General features: G+C 38.1%; 1 protein-coding gene across 3 annotated transcripts in view; it reads left to right on the top strand.

Moving 5' to 3' along the window:
* Window positions 1–26,553, top strand: part of ESR2 (estrogen receptor 2) — a 103,819-nt gene that overhangs the window by 62,436 nt on the left and 14,830 nt on the right. For all 3 annotated transcript variants that reach the window (XM_001377800.4, XM_007472992.2, XM_056810874.1), the window contains 2 exons: window positions 3,744–3,882; window positions 22,435–22,568. In XM_001377800.4, coding sequence (XP_001377837.1) covers window positions 3,744–3,882; window positions 22,435–22,568 — 273 coding nt within the window. The remainder of the gene's footprint in view (window positions 1–3,743; window positions 3,883–22,434; window positions 22,569–26,553) is intronic.

Below are 26,553 nucleotides of genomic sequence, written 5' to 3'. Positions count from 1 at the left end.
ACAAATATCTATTGGCAAATAAAAAATTCCCCCATTGACTATGACCAAAAATACCCTGAGTCCACCATGTCAATCAGGAGGCAGATAGTAGGATTTGTTATCAGCCCTTTGGAATCTTGCATTGTTTAGAACTGTTAAGTCCCATTCGTCTTTCCAATATGCAGGTCTGACCACATCACTCTCTCATTTCAGTGGTTTCTCATTCCTACAAAAACAATGCTCCTTTCCCCAGCATTTTGGGCTCTCTACAGTTTTTGTTTCAGTCTAACTTTTGTGAATCATTTCATACTCCTCTCTTCAGGTACTGTTAAAATAGCTACTTTGGATTCCTTATTTTCTCTTTTTCTCTTCTTGCCTTGCCTCTCCTCCATCCTCTAGTTTACCATATCTGCCATGCCTGGCATTATGTTATAAAACATACCAGAAATTAGTATGCCATAATACAGTAGTTCTCAAATATAGTAACACTATGGTATTAAGAACTTTCTTAAGAACTACCCTATGATTTAGTAATACTATCTGGCCCAAGGGACAAGCTACGTGTAGTGGATAGAATCAGGGAGACCTGATATCAAGTGTGACCACAGATACTTATTAGCTGTGTGACCCTGGGCAAGTCACTTTACCCTATTTAGTCCAGTGTCCTCATCTATAAGATGAGCTGGAGAAGGAGTGGCAAACCACTCTAATATCTTAGCCCAGAAAACCCCAAATGCAATCACTGAGTCAGACACTGCTGAACAGAAACATCAACAACAAAATCCAGGCTAAAAAAGACTTTAATGATGGAACCTCCAAATACTGCAGTAGGTCTGTAGGGGAAATCTCTTTAAGAATACTGGCTGTCTAGCTGGTCGGATTCAAATCCTAACAGGTGGGGGAGGGGAGGGCACAACTATACATAGATGTGCTGGTATAAGACTTTTTAAAAAAATTACTATAATTTTTTCTAGTAACAAAAATCCATGTTCTTATCTTCTCCACATACACCCCACTTTCCATTGAGAAAAAGAAAAGTAAATGTAATAAATAGGCATAGTTAAGATGAATTTGGAATGAAAATCCACATCCCCAAAATGCCTGTTTCTTTCTCAGTGTAAGACATTTAAAAAACCAAAGTCGTAACTCTTAACTGTTGCATGATGGGCTGAAGTATCTACCCATCACTGCATATCAGAGACCTGGGCGGCCACCAAATGGTAATCTGGCTGACCCAAAGCATGGTCTGAGCCTAGCAAACAGCTAACATACAGCTACCTTGGTTTTATCACAGTGTGTTGATATGTATAATAGGAGAAAGTATTTCATCCTTGGGAGGAGTCTTCCTGCCCAGTCATACATGCCAGTCCCTGCGCCTTGCTTTCTGCCCCAGCCCTAGTAGTAATAATAATAATAATAATAATAATAATAATAATAATAACAATAACATTTATACAGGTTCATTCTGTGTCAGGCACTGTGCTAAGCACATTACAATTATTATCTCATTGGATGCTCACAACAACCCTGGGAAGCAGGTGCTATTATTATCCCCATTTTTTGCAGATGAGGAAATTGAGGCCAATAGAGGTTAGGGGACTTAGTCAATGTCATGTAGTGTTTGAGGTTAAATTTGAACATAGGGCTTCCTGACTTCAGGCCCGGCTCTATCCAGTGAGTCATCTTGCTGTCCTCCCTCTTCTTGGGTGATTGCATCCCTAGGGATAGAGCCCTAAACTTGAAGTGGGGAAGATCTGAGTTCAAATCCTGCCTCAGACAGTTAATAGTTATGGGTCCATGGGCAATCTCTCTCAGCCCAAGTTTCCTTATCTGTAAAAGGAAGATAAAAATGGTACCTACCTCACAGAGCTGTTGTGATGATCAAATGGGATACTACTATTACTACTACTACTAGTAAAATAACAATAATGTAACTGTTAGCCGAGTTTACAAAGTACTTTAACTATGTAACATGTGGCTTTGCAAATAATATACTGTTACATGTAGTTAGGCTGCTAGGTTCATTCCTTTGATCTCCCTTCAAAGTTTCTGTCTAGGAGATTATGTTGCTAAGATGTAGGTACAACTGATTGGTCCAGGGAAGAATTTATGCTCCAATAGAAATCTGGTTTTGCTTTATCGCTAATCCTCCCCTCCAGTTCATCATGTACTAGACTCCCCTCTATATAATAGTTTATAAAATATGCCATTTTTCCAACTGAAATCCACTTTCAACTCCTTTTATTCTCTGTACCCCCCCCCCATCCCTGTAAGTCTTTATTCAAGTTCTCTGTTAAAGACTTCATCTTGGTTTGGAGGTTCCTTGAGTTGGAAAAAGAATTCAGAGGTCTAACTCATACTTAATAATAATCACTTCAACAGCTCGCCTAACAAGAAGTCATTGAGCTTTTGCTGGAAGACACAGGGACAGAGAGCTCACTACCTCTAGAGACAGTCCTACCCTATTTAATATAACTTGAATTGTTAGGAAGATTTTTAATTTTTGTTTTTTTCTTTCTGTGCCTAAATCACTGGGTATGTAATTTCTACCTGTTTCTCCTCCTTTAGATCTTTAGAGCCCAGCAGAATAAGTAAAGCCCTTCTTTTCTATGACAAAATAGACTCCCACCTGGACTCTTCCTTCCTTTCTTGGTCTTTCCTTTTGAACTGGAGAAGGTGGATTCAGATCCCAGCTTTGCCATTTGCTAACTTTTTAACCACGGCTAAGGGCTTATCCATTCCTGCCCTCTCTTGCCTCCATGAAAATATCCCTGGTATATCTCCAGGGCAGGTAGGTGACACAAGCACCAGACCTGGAGTCAGGAAGATCCAAATTCAAATCCAGCTCCAGACACTTACTAGAGTGTGACCCTGGGCAAGTCACTTAACCATGTTTACCTCAGTTTCCTCATCTGTAAAATGAGCTTGAGAAGGAAATGGCAAGTCACTCCAGCATTTTTGCCAAGAAGATTCTAAATGAGATCATGAATAGTCAGACTCAAAAGAACAACAACAAATATCTATGTTTTCCTCAACCCCATCCCCAATCAATTTAGGCAATTAAGCAGGTAAAAAGAATAAGCACATGACTTAATTGGGAGGCATGGCTGAAAACAATTTTTATTATTAAAAAATTTCAATAGACCTAAACATTGAATCAATCACACATTTCACACAATAACAATTTACTTTCATACTTAATACTCTGTTAGTCAAACTTTGCAAATATTTGGCCACTATATTATTTGTAAGGTGCTTAACATAGTGCTTATGTTAATAGGTGTTATATAAATGCTTATTCTCTACTCTATCCATCATCCCCATTTCTAGTTCTATGCCACTTCTAGAACGTTCTGCTCATGGTGGGAGCTCACTGAATGTTATTGTTTTGAAATTCTTGACAGTTCAAAGGAAACAAGTGTAAAATTAATGAGGATGCGTTGTGGTTTCTTGTCTCTGCTCTTCCTCAGTTTCCCTTAGGAGTTCAAGAGATAAGAGTCAGGGTGGGAGCCAATTCTCATTCTAAACAAAATCACTTTTGTACTTGGAGGACAGGAAAACATGAGCTGCTCATCTGTCTTTGACTCACATTGTTCTTCTTTGGCTGAGATTTAGTTCCTCATTTCATAAATATCGATTGCTTTCCTGTATTGCCTGTGAAGTGTTTTCTTAGCTCTTATTTTTCTTGCCTTTGCAAAAAGAAAAAATTGGGAGATGGAGCAGTGTGTGGACATGCCTGACATTTATCCTTTTGTTTCTGCCAGGCTTCGTGGAGCTCAGCCTTTATGACCAAGTGAGACTCTTAGAGAGCTGTTGGATGGAAGTGTTAATGGTGGGGCTGATGTGGCGGTCAATTGATCATCCTGGCAAACTCATCTTTGCACCAGACCTTGTTCTGGACAGGTGAGAAAAATATAAATTGTCTCTTCTGACTTAGATCTGTCTGTAGCACTTAGTGAATGGAAATCCAGCTACTAGCCCTGCAATTAAAATCTCACACCTGAAAGGGCAATTAGATGATGCTAATGTCATAAGCCCCTTCACTGGGTCAAGAACTCTAGGCTCAGAGAACATTGTCACAAGTTTCCAAGAACTGTTTTGAAAAATCATGTTATTAGATTACGTGATGATATAGTGGCCAAATTTTCCCAAGTTTGACCAATTGAGTATTAAATATTAAATAAATATAAATAAATTAAAAAAATAAAAGTAAATTGTATTTGTGACATATGGGATTGATTCAATGTTTAGGCCCATTTGCATTTTTTCCTTTAATAAAAATGGTTTTCAGCCTTACCTCCTATGCAGGTCACTTGTTTATTCTTCCCACCTGTTACTTAATTACTATAAATTGGTCGAGGGTGAGTTGGGGGAAGGTAGGAAGGCCTTAGTTGCCCGGATACTCAGGGAATGTTTTGGGGAAATTATTATTGTTCTTGTTAATAATTCTAATAAGAAACATTCAGAAATTGATTTGTGTACCATGAAGAGTAGTTGCCTCAATGTTCAGTGTGTAAGTCAAGCATTGTTTGGGTAAATTATTATTATTTTTGTTCTTGTTCAGAATAATAATTATAAATACCTAAAGGTTGATTTGCATTTCAGGAAATGTAGTATTTGGCTGATTTAAAAAATCATTGGATTTTAGAGCTGAAAGTACCCTTTGAAATCATCTAGTACAAATTCCTCATTTTGCAGAGACTCACAGAGGTTAAGTGACTTGTTCAGTGTCACAGAACTCTTTAGAAGTGGGTGACAGAATGATGTACTAGAAGTCATGGGAACTGAACCCAGGAGACACTTAAAAAAAATTCAGTTTGGGAGCAGCTAGGTGGCTCAGTGGATTGAGAGACAGGCCTAGAGATTGGAGGTCCTAGGTTCAAATCTAGTCTCAGACACTTCCTACTTGTGTGACCCTGAGCAAGTCACTTAACCCATAATACTTAATACCCTTACTGCTCTTCAGCCTTAGAACCAATACAATTGGTTGTAAGACAGAAGGTAAGGGTTTAAAAAAGATTAAATTTTCTTTTCCTTTCACAAAGATCTCCATTTTCTTCCCCATCCCCTACATACACCAGAAAGCAAGAAAAACAAAACCTCTGTCACAAACATGAATAGCAAAACAAATTCCTATATCAACCAAGTCCAAATAAAAAAGAAAGAAAGGCTCCATCTGTACTCAGAATCTGTCATTGCTCCAGCAGGAGGTAGGTAGGCTGTTTTCTCATGAATCCCATGGAATCATGCACGGTTGGTCATTGTGTTGATCAGAATTGGGAGAGGCGATATAAACCTGAATCTCACAGGGTTCACATGCTAGCTGTGAGACCCTGAGAAATCACTTAATTGTTCCATGCCTCCATTTCCCCATCAGGAAAATGGGGATCATAATGTTTACACTACCGACTTCATAGAATTATTATGAGGCAAACTCTTTCACAAACTTAAAGGATTACTTGAAAACAAGGTTATAGTAGTAAGAGCAGAGCCCACAATAAAACTTAAGTCTGCTGGCTCCCAGGCTATTGACCGTACTATTGGACCATACTATGTGTAGTACTTTGGTGTTCAGTGGGCACTTTTACCGATTCTAAATTCTAATTAGCCCTAAATATATGAGTTAGGCAAACAAGCAAAACCCTTGATGGGATCAATTGGAAAAAATTTTTTCCAGTTATTGAATAGTTTAATCCTAATATATCTGAGGCATCTGTGGGCTGCTTAGCATAGAGCTAAATATAAATGGCATCACTTACTATTGTAAGACTCTATACTTTTAGTTTAGCTGAGTCTGCAGTCCCAGGGGTTGACGTTTCACTAATTCCACGTAAACACTTTATGTGGTGTTGTAAAGGTTAAATTTAGGGTTGAGACTGAATGTAAAAATTATTAGTCACCAGGGATTTAATTTCTTAAATCCCAAATGAAACACTCAAGTCAGAATGGAATTTTATGGTGATTTAATTACAATAGGAGAAAGAAATTAGGAAGGAGAGAGAGAGAGAGAGGAAAAAGAGTTAATTTAAACTGCTCCGGTTCAGGCTGAGCCAGGCAGGAGTTCAAGGCCTTGGCCAAGGGGGCCTCCCCTGAGAGCCAAGGGAAAGGGGAGTCAGTCTTATCACTCACCACGTGACCATCTCAAGGAAGCTGTCTGAGGGAGCTCCTTCAGGCTCAAGTTCCAGGATCGAACTGGCGCCCAGCCTCCTCACAGGAAGTGATGAGAACTCCAAAGGCTGTTCTCTACATCACTTCCTCCATCTCACATGTGCCAATGGTGGCTCACGCTTGGTTTAGGACAGCCCAGGGGAAAGTCAGTTGTTTCTGATTTGTCACTTGCTAACACATGCCAGTGTAGTATGGGTGTGTACATTCCTGGGTGCTAGACTAAGCAAAATGGAGAAATTCTAAAAATCACAGTGTGATTAGTGTTTCCATCTCAGAACTGCCTTGTCACTTCACAGTTTTAGAGTATAAACAAAGATTTATGCAAAGAATGTTTATAGCTGTTGTTTTCCCCCCCTTTGTTTTCAAAGAGGACCAATGGCATCATGGGGTGGTATCTTGACTTGTACACCAATTAGATTTTATTGAAGTAGAGTTGCCCATAGTTGTCAACCTCATACTCTTTTCTAGAGTCATCCAAGTCCAGTGGCAAGACAAAAGTTTGGATGACCAGTGAGGGCCAGGATGCAGTGGATGACCTTGGCATCTTCCATGTCAGACCAAGCTCTGAGCACTTCACAGCACCCGCTTTAGCCACCTTCATGACCACTGGAACAAATTGTTCTCATCTGCCCATTCTACAGAGAGGAGTCTTCACATGCTTAGGATAAACATATCCCTAATTTACTGATGGGTTTATGGCCCAAAGGTTACCCTCACCCTGCTTTAGATCACTTGCCAAGATGATTTATCAGGCCATTGCATATGCTACAGTTCTTGGTATAAGTTCTAGGTATAGGCAGCATGTGGAATGGTATCAGTTGCCGCTCACAGTTTTTAGTACCACCATTGGAAGTCTATGTAAACTCCACAAAATAGGCAGATTTTCTTCACTACCCTTGGTCCTCTCCTTTTGTTGTTGTTGTTGTTTAGTTGTTTTAGTTGTGTCCAACTCTTTCATGACTCCATTTGGGTTTTTCTTGGCAGAGATACTGAAATGGTTTGCCATTTCCTTTTCTATCCTATTTTACAGATGAGGAAACTGAGACAAACAGGGTTAAGAGACTTGCCCAGGGTCACACAGCTAGGAAGTATCTGAAGCTAAAGTCAAACTCAGGAAGAGGAGTCTTCCTGACTTCAGACCTGGCACTCTATCCACTGTACCACTTATGTGCCTCTCCTATCTTTCTAGTATTCCTCTCCTCAGAGGCACCCAGGGCTCTTATGCTGTGCCCCAGAAGACCAAAGCCTCTCTCCTAGATATTTAAATTAAATCTTCCTCCCCCTTCTCTGCCATAATTAGGACTATAATCACTTTGGGGCTCTGGAGGTATAGGTACATTTGAGGGGTCCCCAGACCCTTGCTGGAAGTCCTCTATCCTTTTCATGGTGCACTTCAGAAGCCCCTTGTTTCCTATTATCATATCACCTTGTGACATAGTATAATGCGATCTTTTTTAAGTCCCCTACTGAACATTTCTCATTGTATCTGTGCCAAAGGACTCTCCAATGCCCACACATTCTTTTGATTCATGTTCAAAAATGGAATGAAAGAAGGTACTTGCAAGTCTTTGAAAAGTTAGCCTAAGGAGGTTTGCTAATATAGCAAGGATATGCAACAAGGATATAATGATACTTGTTGAATTCTGATCCTCTGGTCTCTACATGGTCATCAGGACAGTTATGGTGAAGGATGTGGTGATTTGAGTGGTCTTCAGAAATCCACCAAGTCAGAAAGACTGAGAGTGGGATTATTTATGCTCATAGGTGACCAAGAAGTCATCCTGCAGGTAGGTGGTCCAGTGAGTAGAGTGCCAGACCCAGAATCAGGAAGATTCATATTTGTGAGTTCAAATCTGACCTTAGATACTTATTAGCTGTGTGACCCTGGGAAAATCCCTTAATCCCATTTGCCTCAGTTTCCTTACCTGCAAAATGAGCTGGAGAAGGAAATGGCAAACCTCTCTAGTATTTTTACCAATAAAACCCCAAATGAGTTCACTGAGAGTAGGACACGACTGAAATGATTGAACCAACAATAGAGACCAAGAAGTCAGATCAAGGAAAGAGGGGATCTATGACTGTTTTACCTATATTTAGGGATCCTTGTCTCAGGAAGGAAGGAGGAGGAGTGAACCTAACCCATATTGTGGGGAAACGCTTGGCTTGTTAGGTCCTGGTCCTGTTACAACCTAGCATAAGAGAAGGCTAGATCCTAGGCAAAACTGCAATAGAATTAGGTGCTTTGTCTTTGTGGCCTTTGCCTTTCCTCAGCAGAGGAAACTAGGTAAAGATTGCATTCCATCTGCCACGGGAACCACTTTAACCTGTTGTAATCATAAAATGGTAGTGATAGGAGTTAGTAAAAAGTCGTTTTTTAAAGATTAAAAATGTGGTGTAATGGGAAAAAAGCATTTTACTTAGAGTCAGAATACTCTTCAGTCTGCCATTTATGTATTTTGTTTGACCCTGGAATATAGGAACCACTAGCATTTCCTATATAATGAACCTGTGGGTGGTGACCTGAGAAGGAGAACGGAGGTTAGAGGAATATGGCTGAATAGATAAGGCAGTTAGAGGGAGAGATGCAGGAATAAAGACTCAGAGACCACAAGTTAAAACACATGGGGAGTTGCGAGCTCTGTTAATGAGAAATGAGAGAACATGTGGGGAGACAAGAACTCTGGGATATGTTCCATGGACCAGATGATCAAAAGATTAATGTGAAATATTCGGGGCAATCAGACATGAGGAGCAATATAGGCAAGACCAAGATCAAGAGTGTAAGAGGCAAGAGGGAGAGCAAGTGCAAGAGAGGCAAGGCAAGAGATGTAAGAGGGAGGCTTGCACATGTTCCCCAACTTTTATTGGAGATTTTAGGAATGTGAAGTGGGAGGCAATTAATGAATACGTGACATGACTTAGGTTTTGACATTGGTTGAATTGATAATCATGAAATCAAAGAGGAGGAGATTAATCCAACATGTGCTTTGTAAAGGAATGTGGTCGGACAAGGCGTGAGCTAGGACACTGTGGCCCGCCCAGGAATTCACCTGTCCTTTGCGCCAGTCCTTTGGACCATCGCTTTCCATACAATGATCATTAAGTGATCTAATCATGAGTCTGGTAAATTAATACATAGGATACAATGTCAATACGTCAATCATATTTCCAAGATGCTAACATGCCTGGTATGCTACATGGATAAATTGATTCACCTCTCTGGGCCTCATCTTTCTTATCTGCATCAATGTGGCAACAAGATGACTAAGGACTCTTCCTGTTCCACATTTCTGGTTTTTAAATCGATATTACTTTTGTGCATGTATGTATTTTAAACCCTTACTTTCTGGCAGAATCAATACTAAGTATTGGTTCCAAGGAAGAATAGCTGGGACATGGGGGTTATGTGACTTGTCCAGGTCACACAACTAAGAAATATCTGAGGTCACATTTGAATCCAGGCCCTCCCATCTCTAGGCCTGGCTCTCAATCCACTGAGTCACCTAGCTGTCCTCAAAAATATATACCAGTCTGTTCTCACTGTGATTTGACTTACTATATTTTTCTGCATAGGCCTTTTTGATTCCAATATTAATGTCATACTTCATTTGGGCAACTGATTGACAGTCTACTGAAGCTCAGAACTCCAGAGCCCAAGAGATCCATCAGTCTCAGCATCTCCAATAGCTGGGATTACAGGCATATACCAGAATGCCTAGAAAAATCCATATTACTTTTGCAAAATATTTAGAAAATACAAAATATCCAATTATTTGAGGAGCATTGAGTTCTAGTGAAAAGGATGCTGAATTTAGAATCAAAAGATCTTGGTTCAAATCCTACCTTGGGCACATGATTTTGGACATGTCAATTACATTTGAATCTCAATTTCCTCAAATGAAAAATGGGGGGAGAGGAGAGAATTGAATTATATCATCTCTAAGGTCCCTTTCATTGCTAAATTTGTGATTGAAGAGAGAAGTCTGCCATCTTTGTGCATGCATTCAGACAATACCTTATATGATACTCTCTGATATGAAGTTCCAGCAGCTGCATTGTTATCTTTTGGATTTTGGCCTTTTAATCAATCCTACATCCATATTTAGTGCCTCCTCATTTTACCTCATGTTATACAGAAAGTCTATTCCTGCTAATGCTCTGTGTATCTAAAACCCCACACCCCTCCCCCTTTTTAAAGGGCAGTTTACTTTTCAGAGGAAGAGAATTTTCATTTGCTTTGCAAAGTGAATAGACAGCCATTATCCTTTTTAAAAGCCCTCATTTTCAAATCAAGTATGCTTAACATGGGGATGCACCTGTCTAGGTAATGACTCTTAAGTATGGTATCTTGCTTGAGGGCATTAAGACTTGAAGCAGCTTACAATGTCCTCTCTTTATGCTTGCTAAGATGAAAGAAGAAAGAAATGGAATCTGCTGAAAGGTGGTTAGGAAGGCCAGTTTTCTTAACTTGTTTCTGGTAAGGCAGTTTGTCCTTTTAGGAACAAGTGGATATACAACTATATATCTATAACTACATAAATTTCATTTTTAAATCCATACCTTCTGTTTTTTAGGACAGAAGAGTCATAAGGGCTAGGTATTTGGGGTTAAGTGACTTGCCTAGGGTCACACATCCAGGAAGTATCTAAGGTTACATTTGAACCCAGGACCATCTTCAGGGCTATTGCTCTCTCTACTGTCCTACCTAGCCATCCCTAGACCTATATATATTTCTGAAAGTCTTCTCTGGAAGTTGAGCTCCAGATTACTCACTTAATTACAACTAGAACTTTTTATTATAACCTGGGCTAGCTGAACTCCAGCTAACTTTATTATCTTTGTGATCTTCGACACATCACTTAAAACAATCAATTTAGAGCTGCCAAAAATTATCTAATTCAACACACTTATTTTATATCAGAGGAAAGTGGGGTTCAGGGAATTTGAGTCACTTGCCCAGGATTAGATAAGTAGTAAATAGCAGAGCCAAGATTTGAATCCAGGTGATTCAACAAAGACAGTTAAGCTTGTGTGTTTGTGTAAATCACAATTTTATCAACAATTTATGTGTTTTAAAAAATTAATTTGTAAAGATATTTAATTTTACCAATTATATTTAATAACAAATATTCACATAAGTTTTCTGAAGTAATATGATTAAATTGTCTTCCTTCCTCCTTTCCCAATCCCCTTCCTGGAGCTGGCAAGCAATTCAATCTGGGATATTCATGTATTATGCAAAACACATATAGTGTTCATTTTTATGAGAAAAGAATCATATAAAACCAAAACCTCACATAGATGAAAGTGAAAAATTGCATACTTTGATCTGCATTACAACTTGCTTTAGAGGTGGGTAGCATTCTTTGTCTTAAGTTCCTCAGAATTGTCAGGGATCATTGTATTGCTGAAAGTAGTGAAGTCTGTCACAGTTGATCACACATCATAACATTGCTATTATCAGATACAATGTTTTTCCTGGTTCTGCTTATTTCACTTCACATCAGTTCATGTAGACCTTTTGAGCTCTTTCTGAAATCATCTTGCTTATTTTTTCTTAAAGCACAGTACTTTATCATCATCATATACCCCAATTGATGGACATTCCTTCAATTTCCAATTCTTTGCCATCACAAAAAGAGCTGCTAAAATTTTGTTGTACAAGTAGGGCCTCCCCCCACACCCTTTAAAAGAAAAATCTCTTTGAGATACAGGCGTCTTGTAGTGGTATTACTAGATCAAAGGCTATGCATTGTTTCATAGCCCTTTGGGCATAGTTCCCAATTGTCCACCAGAAGGGTTGGATCAATTCTCAACTCCACTAGCAATACATTAATGTTCTAATTTTGCCATATTCCCTCCAACATTTATCACTTTCCTTTTACTATCATATTGGCCAGTCCAATAGGTTTGAGGTGGTACTTCAGAATTGTTTTGCTTTACATTTCTCTAATCAAGAGGGATTTAGAACATTTTTATATGATTATTGATAGCTTTGATTTCTTCATCTGAAAACTGCTCATTCATATTCTTTGACCATTTATCAATTGGGGAATGACTTGTATTCTTATAAATTTGACTTAGTTCTTTATTTTAGAAATGAGACCTTTATGAGAAAAAATTGTTATAAAATTTTTCTTAATTGTTTTCCTTCTAATATTAGTTACATTGGTTTTGTTTGTTCAAAACCATTTTAACTTAATTTAATCAAAATTATTCATTTTATATCTTATAATGTTCTCTATCTCTTATTTGGTCATAGATCCTTCTATTCTCCATAGCTACGATAAGTAAACTATTCTATGTTCCCCTAATTTACTTATAGTATCACCATTTATGTCTAAATAATTAATCTATTTTGATCTTATCTTGGTATAGGGTGTAAGATAGTGGTCCATACCTTGCCTCTGACATACTGTCTTTTAGTTTTCCCAACAGTTTTTGTCAACTAGTGAGTTCTTATCACAAAAGCTGTGATCTTTGGGTTTATCAAACACTAAATTGCTGAGGTCATTTAACCATAATCTATCCCATTGATCCACCCATCTATTTCTTAGCAAATAGCAGATTGTTTTGATGATTACTACTTTAAAGTACAGTTTGAGATCTGGTACCACTAGGCCACCGTCCTTCACTTATTTTTTTCATTAATTCCCTTGACATTCTTGATCTTCTGTTCTTCCAGATGAATTTTGTTAATATTTTTCCTAATGACATAAAATAGTTTTTTGATACTTTTATTGTTATGGCACTGAATAAGTAAATTAATTTAGATTGAATTATCATTTTTATTAGATTAGCTTGGCCTATACATGAGCAATTAAGGATTTTCCAATTGTTTAGATCTAACTTTATTAGTGTGAAAAGTATTTTGTAATTGTGTTCATATAATTTCTGTATTTGTCTTAGCAAATAGATTTCCAAGTATTTAAAATTGTCCATAGTTGCTTTAAATGGAAATTCTCTTTCTGTCTCTTGCCATGGACTTTATGGGTAATATATACTAATGCTGATGGCTTATGTGGGTTTATTTTGTAGCCTGCAACTTTGCTAAAGTTATTATTTCAGTCAGATTTTTAGTTGATTATCTAGAATTCTTTAAGGATATCATCATATTATCTGCAAAGAGTTATTATTTAGTTTTCTCATTGCGTACTTTAGTTCCTTCCATTCCTTTTCTCTTCTTATTGCTAAAGCTAGCATTTCTAGTACAATATTAAATAATAGTGGTGATAATGGACATTCTTGCTTTACCTCTGATCTTATTGGGAAGGCTGCTAACTTATCCCTACCACAGATGAGACTTGCTGATGGTTTTAGATAGATATTACTTATTAATTTAAGGAAAGGCCCATTTATCCCCATGTATTCTAGTATGTTTTTTTTTTTCTTAAAATACTTACCTTCTGTCTTAGAATCAATACTGTGTATTGGTTCCAAGGCAGAAGAGTAGTAAGGGCTAGGCAATGGGGGTCAAGTGACTTGCCCAGGGTCACACAGATAGGAAGTATCTAAGTTCAGATTTGAACCCAGGGCCTCCCATCTCTGGGCCTGGCTCTCAATCCACTGAGCTACCCAGCTGCCCCCCCCCCCTTCTAGTGTTTTTAATGGGAATGAGTATGGCATTTTGTCAGTTTTTTTCTGCATCTATTGAGATAATTATGTGATTCCTTTTAGTTTTGTTATTGATATGGTCAATTATACTGATAGTTTTCCTTATATTAATATTTTCTTAATAATAAATAAGCCTTGCATTCCTGGTATAAATCTCATCTTTGCTTGCATTTCATTTAGGATTTTTGCATGGGGGCAAAAATAAAAAAAATGGGGTAAATAATATCACCTAAAGAGATACAAAAAACTTAATATTTATTAATATCTTCCCTCCATTGTTAAAATAAACTACCATAAATTCCATTTGACTTCAGTAATTCATTTTTGGGATTTAGAAATTAAATCCCTGGCGACCAATTAAATATTCAGCCCAACCATAAAATTAACAGTTATTTACCAGAATCACATTTGATCCAGTTAGACACACACAAAGTAAAGATAAGGGGATAGAGCAGAATCTATTGGGATTCAACTGAGGTTAAAAAAAAGCAGAAGTAGCAATCATGATCTCAGACAAAGTTAAAGCAAAAGTAGATATAATTAAAAGAGATAAGGTAGGAAATTACATCTTGATAAAAGGTACTATAGAAAATGAATATGTTAATAATTAACATATATATTCCAAATAGCATAGCCTCCATATTTTTTTAGGAGAAATTAAATGAACTTAAGGAGGAAATAAACAGTAAAAACTATACTAGTGGGGAGGACCTCAACCTTCCCCTCTCAGAACTAGATAAGCCTAACCAAAAAATAAAGAAGAAAGAAATAACGGAAGTCAATGACATTTTTGAAACATTAGATTTAATGGATCTCTAGAGATTATTGAATGGGGATAAAAAGGAATATAACTTCTTTTCAGCACTGTATGGTATGTACATAATGTGTGAAGTAAAATACCCCCATCCCTCAGAATAATGGGCATCATAGAGTAACATGTCATAAGCTGGCATCTCCTGGCATCTCCTGGGTTCAGTGTGAGTGAAAGTGTGGCAGAATCAGTGTCAGCATGGGTAACCCTAGTGAACATGAGGGAACCAATGTAATGTCACCCACCATGAAAGGGCAGATGGCATGATGTTTGAAAGCCAGTGGTCAAGGAGAGGGTTCTTAAATCCAGTTGGGAAACAGTCCTGCTCTCTTAGCTTCCATACTTGTGATTGAGACAGGGGATGAGAATTTGGCTCTCTGAGCTGTCCAGGCATGGCCCTTGGTCTATGGCAATCCTCACTGCTTTAGCCATCCAAATGAATCAGTTCTAGTTAGGCTGAAATCAATTAGTCTCTGACTCTGTCTCTGTCTGTCTGTCTTTCTCTGTGTCTCCTTATCCTCTCTTCCACTGTTATGGTTTTTTTTTTGTATCTCTTTAGGTAATATAATTTATCCCATTTTACTTTTCTCTCAGTGCAATGCTATTTTTCACCCCTTGTTTTTTTTTTCGTTTTTCTTTTTTTGGCATACCATGCCATATTAAATAGCTTATGCCCTTACCACCCTCTTTGTACAATACTGCTTTTCACTGCTCTGCTGATGATAAAAAACTGAGTTATAAATATCATTTTCCCACATAGGAATATTAACAGTTTGGCCTTATTGAATCCCTTAATTTTTTTCTTTTTTTAATCTCTCTCTTTTTTTTTAGGCTTCTCTTAAATCTTATATTTGGACATTAAAATTTCTGTTTAGGGCTGGTCTTTTCTTCAGGAATACTTGGAAATCTTCTATTTTATTAAATGACCATTTTTTACCTTGAAAGAATGTAGTCAGTTTTGATGGATAGGTGATTGTGGATTGTAAATCTAGTTCCTTTGCCTTCCTGAGTATCATATTTCAAGTCTTTCAAACCTTTAATGTAGAAGTTGTATTAATTCCTGTGCAGTCCTGACTGTGGATCCATGAGATTGGAACTGTTTCTTTCTGCCAGTTTGCAGTATTTTCTCTTTGCCCTGGCAGCTCTTGAATGTAGTAGTAGTCTCTTGGTAACTGAGGATGATGATTGTCTTTGTGCATTTTCATCTATGATAGATGAGTGTGCACAAAGACACTTATACATGAAGGAGATTTAAGTGGAAAAGTCAATGCAGAGAGACAGTTCCACTCTCTCGGCGTTGGAAGCCTGGGTCCAGTGGCACGAAAAGTTGCTACACCTGGAGACTTCCTCAGCTGCATTGGATGGCCGTGTTGTCTTTTGTGCTTCAACACGGCCTGAGCACTCCACAGTGCTTTGCTGCACTGCCATCTCAGCCGTTGAACCTTCTTGTTGGTTTCTTCCGTCTGTTCGGCCAAAGCAGCCTTCACATGCTGGGTGAGCAAAGCCTTAGTTCACCAGGGGTCTACGACCCGATGGCTACCCTCACAAGGTTTAGCTGGCCTGTCGAAGCTGCTGTCCTGGCTATAATATACCTGTGAGTTGTCATTTAGGGATTTATTTTAGGAAACAATTAGTTGATTCCTTGGATTTCTATTTTAGCCTCTTGTTCAAGAATATCAGGGCAGTTTGCTTTGGTAATTTCTTGTAATATAATGCCTAGGATCTTTTTTTTTTGTCATGACTTTCAGGTAGTCCAGATTGTCTCTCCTGGATCTGCTTTCCAGGTCAATTTTTTTTCAATGAGATATTTCATATTTTCTTCTATTTTTAAAGTTTGATTATTTCTTGATGTCTCATGAAGTCATAAATTTCTATTTGCCCAATTCTATTTTTATAAAGCATGCTCCCCCCCCATGACCTTTTGAACCTCCTTTTCCATTTGGTCAATTCTACTTTTTATGAAGCTCCTTTCTTCATTAGATTTTTGTGCCTCTTTTTTAATTTGGCAAATTCTGCTTTTTAAGCTGTTATTATTTTTTGCATTACTTTCATTTCTCTTCCTCATTTTTCTTCTACCTCTCTTATTTGATTTTTGAATTCCTTTTTGAGCTCTTCCAAAGCCGGAGACCAATTTCCATTGTTCATTAAAGTTTTGCTTGTAGCCACTTTGATCTCACTGTCCCTACTTGAGTCTGTGCCTTGCTTTTCTTTGTTTCCATGAAAATTTTCTCTGGTTAGGTGGGGTTTTTTGTTTGCTTTTTTGTTTTGTTTTGTTTTGCTATTTGCTAATTTTCCCAGTCTTTTGTTTTTGTTTTTACTTTTACTTTTATCTTAAAGGTGGTCTCTCTTCTCAGGGTATAGAGTACACACTTAAATTTTAGTTTTTACTTGCTGATACCCTCAGTTCTATCTGGTTTTCTGCAAGTTTCACTTCTTCCTATGTGGTATGACTTTGGGCTGAGAGCTCTGAAAGCCAATATCCATTGTTGATTAAATCTCCTCTAGGAAATGCCGATGGCAGAAGACTGTGAGCTATCTGATGTTAGGTCTTGGGGCCTCCATGGAGACTTGGGAAGGGGCTCTGAACTTCTCCCTGGGCCTATACCAGCCAGGCATGCTGAAGAAAGCCATATCCTGGGGCTTAGGGCATCAATGCAGGCTTAATCAGGGCTCTGGATCTTCTCTTAGGCTAGCACCAGCCAGGCAGGGTTTGGGCTATGGTTTGGATCTTTACTGTCAGCTTGGTCAGGGCTCAGAGCCTCCCCACAGGCTTGGACAGGGGCTTTGGGCCTCCCCTTAGGTTTGAACAGGCCAGGTGCTACAGATTGCCTTGTGCCAGGGCTTAGAACCTCACTACACATTTGTGCCAGGGTTTGGGACTTCAAGGTGTGAACATGGCATGCTCTGCTGTTGGCTTAGGCAGGGTCTTGGGGTCTCGAAGTTGGCTTGTGCCCCAGTTTGGAACTTTGAGCAATAGGTGCTTGTACTCCTCAGTGACTGGCTTTACTTCTGACTCCCCTCTAACTCCAGTGAAATAGAACCTCTCTGCCTACCTTCCAAGTTTTCTGCAGGATAATTACTTTACTCCTTCCCCATGTTGGTTCTGTCACTCCAGTATTCATTTTGAGGAACTATTTTAAGGTTGGTTTGAGAGGAATCTTAAAGAGGTTCTAGCTTTCCAAGCTGCTACTCCATCATCTTGACTCTATTCCATCAATTCATGTCTTGAAGTAGAATTACTAGTACAATTCTTATTTTATTTTATTTTATTTTTAAACACTTACCTTCCGTCTTGGAGTCAATACTGTGTATTGGTTCCAAGGCAGAAGAGTGGTAAGGGCTAGGCAATGGGGGTAAAGTGACTTGCCCAGGGTCACACAGCTGGAAAGTGTCTGAGGCCAGATTTGAACCTAGCACCTCCTGTCTCTAGGCCTGGCTCTCAATCCACTAAGCTACCCAGCTTCCCCCTAGTACAATTTTTAGAGCTGGTGCTTCAGCAAATAGAGCTCTGGAGTTAGAAAGACCTGAATTCAAATCCAACCTCAGTCACTTGCTAGCTATGTGCCCCTGAGCAAGTCATTTAACCTGTTACTCTGTTTCTTCAACTATAAAATGGAGCTAACAATCGCATCTACCTTGCAGTTATTTTGAGTATGAATGACATAATTATAAAAAAAATATTTAGTACACTGTCTGAGACATAGTAGCACTGTATAAATATTTTTTCTCCTCCTTCCTTCCTTCTACATCTATTCAGGTAAGAGCATTTATAGAGGGATATGAGATCATTTAAAAAATATTGAGTGTACATTTGAACAAGTAGCTTTGTGGTATTTTTCCTCTAAGATAGCCAGAGAGCATCCTTATAGATTACTTCATTTCTCCTTATTATACTCTTGAGTGGTGTTAGATTGTTATTTATTTTTCAATTATCTTTTTTTTAGCCTTCTCATATCTGTGTGTATGTGTGTGTGTTTGAGAGAGAGAGAGAGAGAAGAGAGAGAGAGAGAGAGAGAGAGAGAGAGAGAGAGAGAGAGAGAGAGAGAGAGAGAGAGTACAAAGCCCTTGTAAAATATAAACTAAGTCAAGCAAAATGTGTTTCTACCTTGGTCACATACGAAAATATTTCTCTTTCTGGATTTTAATATATTCATTCTCTGTTAGAAGTTGGGCAGCAATCTTCATCTTTGGTCCTTTGGAATTGGTCATTGTGTCAGAATTCTGACACAATGGAATTATTTTTGGAATTGTTTTCACAATATTTATGTTATATATATAGTCCTCCTGTTCCTGGTTCTACTCACTTCACTCTGAACAAAGGGGACAAAAATGGAAAATGACAAATGTTGGAAGGATGGCAGGAAAACAGGCATATTATTGATGTGGCTATGCATTGGTCCAACCATTCCAAAAAACAAAATGGCTCAAAACTGTGCCTATCCTCTCACTCTGGATTACTTTTTTGGCTGATATCCAAGAGAAATAAAAGAAAGAGGAAAAGGTCCTTATATAAATTCTCAAAAATTCCAAGAGAAAATAGTTCCACAACGGGGAGAGGGAGAATTTGATTAATTGCAGGCTCTGAATGCATATAGAAGTTTCCAGAGAGATTTTATTTGTAGATCCAAAACACTACACACCCAGATAAAAGCTTCTCTTTTAGTGTTTGGATCTTAGTATTTTGTTCTCTGATAGTGTTGTCGATATCAACCAACAACCATCCTACACTTTGGGATGAGTTTCATTTTGCATATGTTTATATGACACATCAGGGCAGAAGTGAACTGTCAGAGCATTGCTTTGATTGACACACTGAATTCTAATGCTTTAACATTTAAAACTAATTCTCCTTACTGTAAGTTCAGATGTCCCAATACTTCCCTAATTTCATACTCACTATTCATTATCAATCAATAGTTAAGAATTAAATGGGAATAAATTCCACTAATTTTCTCTTTCAAAGGCCCTTTCCCCAACTGTTTTATGTGTTTAATCTTCTATTAAAACTTTATTAGAGGGTCATTTTAGAGGTATTGTACAGTATCACCCCAATTTGTTTGCTAGAAATGTATTGGTTTTGGCAGCCGTGAAATGAGTAAAAATATTCTAACCTTGCAGCCCTTTAAAATGAAATTCTTGGGTGTCATATCTGCTGAAAAGGAAATAATCAGACCTATGGTAGGCATGTTCTGCATACTATGTTACAGAATGAGGTGATAAGGTGCTCAAGGATAATAAGATATAACAGGATTTTGAAATAAATCCATGAAAAGACTTTATAAAAGCATATTGTAGGACAATGAACACCCAACTGGGAGATGCAAGACTTGAGTTCTAGTCCCATTAGATTACTTAATAGTTGAATGAAAAATAATTCAGTTTACCTCCATGGCCTTTAAAGTCTTCATGATGAAATTAGGACTTTGGATTAAATGAACTTTTCCAGATGTATATGATTGTATCTAACTATCTGGGATAGCCAGGTAGCATAGTGGATAGGATGCTGGGCCTGGAGTCAGGAACATTCATCTTCCTGCCTCAGACACTTACTTGCTAGGTGACACTTAACCCTGTTTGCCTCAGTTTCCTCATCTGTCAAATGAGCTGGAGACAAAAATGACAAACCACTCTAGTTCTTTGCCAAGAAAATTCCAAATTGGGCCATGAAGACTCAGATATGATGAAAATGACTGAATAGCAACATTTCACTATCATTAGCAACTTTGAAAAGAAAGAGCAATTCTGTTCACATGCCCACCTCCCAGTCTTTTATGGGGCTAACTAAGGTAAAGATTGAGTTTGAAGGAGCCCCACTGTTTTGTTGTACAGAAAGAAGGTGTTAGTGAACTATAAGATAAAGGACAATTTCAAGTCAACTTTCCCTGGAAGATGAGAGTGGTAGGATTGCCTTTGAGTCAGTGCAATATAATGGAAAGAGTTGAAGTTAGGAACAAAGTGCATTCAAATCTTGGCTCTGACATTTATTATTTATGCAAGAATTGACCATTTTTAAGGTCTCAAAACTTCACTCACTATTTGGGTTGTTGTCAGAAAGGCCTTTTGTAAATCTTCAAGTATTGCATAAATGTGAAAAGTCAGAGTAAAATACAATTTCCAAATGATTGAAAATCATCTATAGGAAAGTGAGCTTGGTGGATATTGCATGGGGGGGGACCCTCAGAGTCAAGGTAGTGTTCATCCTCAGGCCCCTTTTGCCCTGGACCTTCTGATCTTGTATCTAGTAATGTCAAGACCGCCTCGGGCTGCAGCATGACCAATGGGGAGATATGTTTTGTGTTATCACATGCATTGCACATGTATAACCTAGATCAAGCTAACTGTTATCTCAGGGAGAAGGGAGGGGAGAGAGGGATGGAGAAAACTTAGAACTCAAAATTCTGGAAAACAAATGTTAAAAATTATTATTACATGTAAGTGGGGAAAAATAAAATATTATCTTGGAAAAGAGACTGTCTAGTGGTAGATCTTTATAGAAAGATCTCTGTGTTGGCTTTGTATGTCCATAGCTTTTCTTTGGCAAGGCATTTGGTCAGAAGAACTGGATTCATATCCTGACTCCAAAGCCATTTCCTCTAGTCTCAAAAATGCCTTCCCATAGAAGAATTACAGATATTTTTCTAGTGGAAGTGAAACCAGGCCAACTCTTTTATAGTCTGTATTTTCTGTATTCTGCATCTATTTTCAAAGGTTGGCCTAGTTTAGGAATGTAGATCATCAACAGGATGGCTCTCACTCTGCTTCTGACTATAAGGACTAATTCCCAATTTTGGTCACACCAACATCTTTTCTAACCAATTGAGATAATTAGCCCAGACATGAATATATCCATCACAGCTTTTATCTGAGTGCCTCAAAGGATATTTCAAAGGGAAAAACTAATGTCTGCTGTTTTAGATTTCAGTGACAGGAAAGAAAATCATAGAATGTTAACACTGACAGGGAGATTGGGAGAGGGGATATGACGAGGATGTTGAGGGCCCCTGAAGGCAAGGGGCCTTGGCAAAGGAATATCTGTTGAACAAACCAGTAATGTTTAATGTGGAAAAGAGAAGACTGGTGGGGCTGGGGAAGAGGGAAACAACACTAGCGTCTTCCCTTTGAGATGATCTCAAATTTATCCTGTATATATCTTGTTTTACATAGGGGGTTTTTTTGGGCATGTTTTTTTTTTTTATTAGAATGTAAGCTCCTTGAGGGGACATATGTTTTTTGCCTTTCCTTGGATCTGTAGGACTTCGCACAGTGATTGGCATAGCTGTAGGAGCTTAATAAATGCTTGTTGTTGACAATAAAAGCTGTCTTTGAATGGTGAGGTAAGATATGGGAGAGGTTAGTTCTGTTTTGTTTGGCCCCAGAGTGCTAAAGAAGAAGCAATGGGGAGAAGTTACAAAGAGACAAATTGAGGCTTCAAAACAGGAAAACTTCATGATGATTAGGGCTGTCTCCAAATGAAAATAACCCTTATTAGGAGGTAGAGGCAGCTACTTGTCCATTACTACTTGCCTTCTGCCCAGATTTCTTTTCTTTTCCCCCAGTCTATTCTATTGGCTTAGTTTTGATGTGAGCTGGCTTTTCTTGTTCTTGGAGATATAGAGACTTCCTTCAACACAAACATGTTTAAGTAATTTATTTTCCTCAGGAAAAAATGTACAAGGAATTCCTTAAACAACTGAGATTTTTAGTACAATTCCAGCTCATCCAAATAGATAACTTCCCCTTCCCCATGAAAGTTGTCTAAAACAGCATGGATTTGTTGCAGACTCTACATTTGCCACTGATTCTGGTACTGTTAAAAAGTTCTATGGAACATGTTTGGTAACTTTCCAAATGTTCTTTTGCAGGGATGAGGGCAAATGTGTCGAAGGGATTTTGGAAATCTTTGACATGCTCCTGGCGACGACTTCAAGGTTCCGAGAGTTGAAACTCCAACACAAGGAGTATCTCTGTGTCAAGGCTATGATTCTCCTGAATTCCAGTGAGTAAACACACAGCTGTGTTTGGCATTTCTCCCCCAGAATGAATATTGCCAGAGCCAGAAGAGTCGGAGAGCATCAAAATGTCTCCGCTTTTATTAAAAGGAAAACCTTTTCAGGGATTCCTGACATACCAGTGTTTTAATGGATTCCTTTCTGGTTCTTCTCAGTTTCTAATTACGAAGATAAATTGATCTGAAGTTCAACTAACTCCAGCAAATGTTAATTAAGTGCAGCTTTTTGGTATCAATTGGTCTTAGGTGCTGGGAGCAAGACAAAATCTAGAGAAGATATTGTTTGTGGTTTTGTTCATTTTGCATATACTTTATTTTTATATGACTACATATTTTATGTTATCTATTGAATATAAGAAGAAAATAATAATAGTAGCTAGCATTTAAATAACACTTGAAGATTTGCAAAATGCTTTATAAATCATATTATCCTCACAATCACCTTGCAAGGTAGGTGCTATTATTATTTACTTTATAGATAATATCTATCTATATTTATCTATATAGATAGGTGCTATATAGACAGGTGTGTTTATTATGTGTTTTATAGATAATATCTACGTCCATCTCTATATTTAGACACATTGATATATAGAAAAGACAGGTAAAGGTCAAGTGACTTGCCTAGGGTAACACAGATAGGATGGGTCCAAAGAGGCCAGATTTGAGCTCTGTCTTCTTGGCTCTAGACTTCATCTATCTTTAATGTTGAAGTTTAGGGAGCTCATGTCAATCCTGTCTGTACTGACTCCTTATTCCCAATCATCCTGTGTTACTACCTTTTACATGTTTATAGTGTATAACCCATTTCACTATGCTCTGGAGTTTCACCCATTTTTTTCCTTAAACCCATACTTTTTGTTTTGGAATTAGTATTTGAATGTTTCCAAGGTAGAAGAGCAATAAAGGCTAGGCAACTGAGGGTAAGTGACTTGCCCATGGTTACACAGTTTAGAATTATAGCTACCTCATTGCCCCTCCCTTCTATTGGTAAATGAAATCTACTTATATTTTGAATTCTTCAACCAATATTCCTTTCTTTGATTTAACTGAAATCCTCTGAGGATACAGGGCAGCTAGATGGCCACTAGGATTGGAGTTAGGAAAACCTGAGTTCAAATCTGGCCTTAGATGTTTATTAGCCTTGTGACCCTGGGCAAGTCACTTAATCCTGGTTTGCCTTAATCCACTAGAGAAAAAAATGGCAAACTACTCTGCTAACTTTGCCAAGAAAACCCTAAATGAGATCACAATTATTTGGACACAACTGAAACAATTGAACAACAACAATAACAATCACCATGTCCTTTATGCCCTCAAGGCTCTTATTTCCAAAGCTTCCCAGTCATAGGACCAATAAGAGAGGCTGATGGAAAACTTGTGCCATGTTGTAACTTCCAGACCATTTTTCTAACCCATCAATGACATTTGCTTTTAATATACACAAATATATGTATTCAAAATGTTTGTGTTCCTATCCTAACTATTGCCACCTACTCAGCTCTAAGACACTCTTCCTGCTTCCTCAAAGACACCTGCCCATGTCTGCCATTCTTTCTATTGCCTGCCACCATTTTTAGGAAATTCATTCATTCTGCACATGCTTTTTCTCTAACAGGCAAGACTAGCCTCCCTGCTGCCCAGGCGTGTAACCTCAGTATTATCCTCAATTGCTCACTCACATTCACTGGACATTTCTAATCTTTTGCCAAGTCTCATTTTTAATCTTCAAACTATGTCCTTTTTTAATGTGCTGTTCTCTCTGTTCACAAAGCCACCACTCTTGACAGTTCTTTTTTATCTCTCTCTCTCTACTCATTTTTTTTAACTTTCTGTCTTAGAACAGATCCTAAATTTTGGCTCTTAAGGCAAAAGAGTAGTAAGAGCTAAGCAACTGGAGTTAAGTGACTTGCCCAGGGTGATACAGCTAGGCAGTGTCTGAGATCACATTTGAACTCAGGACTCCTGTCTTCAGGCTTGACTTTCTATTGAGCCACTTGGCTTCCTCTCCCCTGTACTATTGAAATAGCCTTCTGTTTAATTCCCCTGCCTCAAATTTCTTTCCACTCTATCCATTAAGTTGCCAAAGTGATTTCTGCGAAGCACAGGTCTGATCATGTCAACCCTGCCCCAACTCAATAAAGTCCAGTGACGCTATGATCTTCAAGGTAAAATATAAAATCCTCTGCTTTGCATTTAAAACCTTCCCAAACTAGCCCCTTTCCCTCTTTCCAGACTTCTTAAACTTCTCTTCCTTTCCCATACTCTGTTCAGTTGTTTTTGGTTGCCTCCGACTCTTTGTGACCCTATTTGAGGTTTTTGTGTCAACAATACTAGAGTGCTTTCTCATCTTTTTTTCGTGAGTTCATTTTATATATATTTTAAATATAGATTTTATTCAGTTCATTTTCAGTCTCTTAACAAGATCAGAGGACAGATATTTAGATGAAGGTGAAACCCAGAGATTGGTCTGAGTGTGACAGGAGAGTAAGTAGTTGGGGGTGGGGGCAACGTAAGCACACTGGGAAAAGAATGAAAAGAGGATTCAAGGGGCAGCTAGATGGCTCAGTGCATAGAGAGCAGGCCTAGAGGTGGGAGGTCCTGGGTTCAAATTTGACCCCAGACATTTCCTAATTGTGACCCTGCACAAGTCATTGAACTCCATCTGCCTTTCTGTCTTAAACTTGTTACTAGGATGGAAAACAAGGGTTTAAAAAAATGAAAAAGAAAAAGAGGAGATGAGAAAAAGCCAGAGAGGACATTCTCTAATTCAGGTTAATAACTGACCTCATGTTGGCCCTGCTTGTATGTAGTTTAGTTCTGAGTAGAGAATAGAATGGATAGGATAGAAACAATGGGGGGAAAGTAGAGATTTGGGTAAAATCCAATTTAGAAAAAGAGCTGGAAAATGCTCGGATCTTTTGAGGAAAGATTTTCCTTGTCTTTTATGGTGATTATTTTCCATACTTTGCCAAAGACTAGATTTGTCATTTTCCTTTCTGAATGCAAGGAAAGTACCTCTTAAATCTATCCTGGCTGTAATTGATGTGTGCAGGAAATCTTAATCCAAAACCTTTGGAATTACTTCTTGGGGGAAAAACTATATTTTGGGGGCCTTCTATTTGGACCTGATTATGAGCCATTATGCCACAGGGACATCTGCTATCTTGGAGACAGGGATGGTTAGAAGTGGTTGGAAAAATACATTTACCTCCTAGCATGGGATTTATTTTTTTAATTCATCTTCAGAAATAACTTAAAGCTCATTTCAATGTTGCAAAATGCTTCTTAGGAGGCAGTTGGCAAAAAGCCAAAGTTTTTAAAAGGCTTTTAAAAATTATAAAAATTATTCATAACATGTTGCCTTATTGGCAAGACCTTTTTAGAATCATTCAGTCTTGAGTGCATCGTATGCTATTACTGAAAACCTGAAAAAAAAGAACTGTATGAAGGAACAAGATTGGATTGGAGATAGCATGTTCCATCAGCCGAATCTGAACTCATTCAGAAAATCTAGAGGACCTCTTGGAACCAACCATATGAGTGTATTTAAGACAAATACAGTGTAGGGCTCTTCCCCCTCCTTTTAAGAAAGTCTTTTTTTTTTTGCTAACCATAACACTTGTTTCTTATTTATTTATTTGTTTATTAAAAACAAAAACACCTTACCTTCTATCTTAGAATCAATAATGTATGTTGGTTTCAAGGGAGAAGAGCAGTAAGAGCTAGGCAAAGGGGGTAAGTGACTTGCCCAGGGTCACACAACTAGGTAGTGCCCGAATCCAGCTTTGAACCCAGAACCACCCATCTCCAGACCTGGCTTTCTCTCCCCTGAGCTGCCTAACTGCCCCCACAATGCTATTTTTTTAAAGTTTGCTGATGCTATTCTGAAGTAGAATTTTATTTCTCTGGATAATTTCATTATCTACCAATCTGCTTTTTCAATAATAACCTCTACCTCCAAGACTTGTTG

The sequence above is a fragment of the Monodelphis domestica genome, chromosome 1, assembly GCF_027887165.1.
Source record: "Monodelphis domestica isolate mMonDom1 chromosome 1, mMonDom1.pri, whole genome shotgun sequence".
NCBI lineage: Eukaryota > Metazoa > Chordata > Mammalia > Didelphimorphia > Didelphidae > Monodelphis > Monodelphis domestica.
Note: the sequence above shows the minus strand (reverse complement) of the source record. Positions and strands in the feature narration are given on the sequence as shown.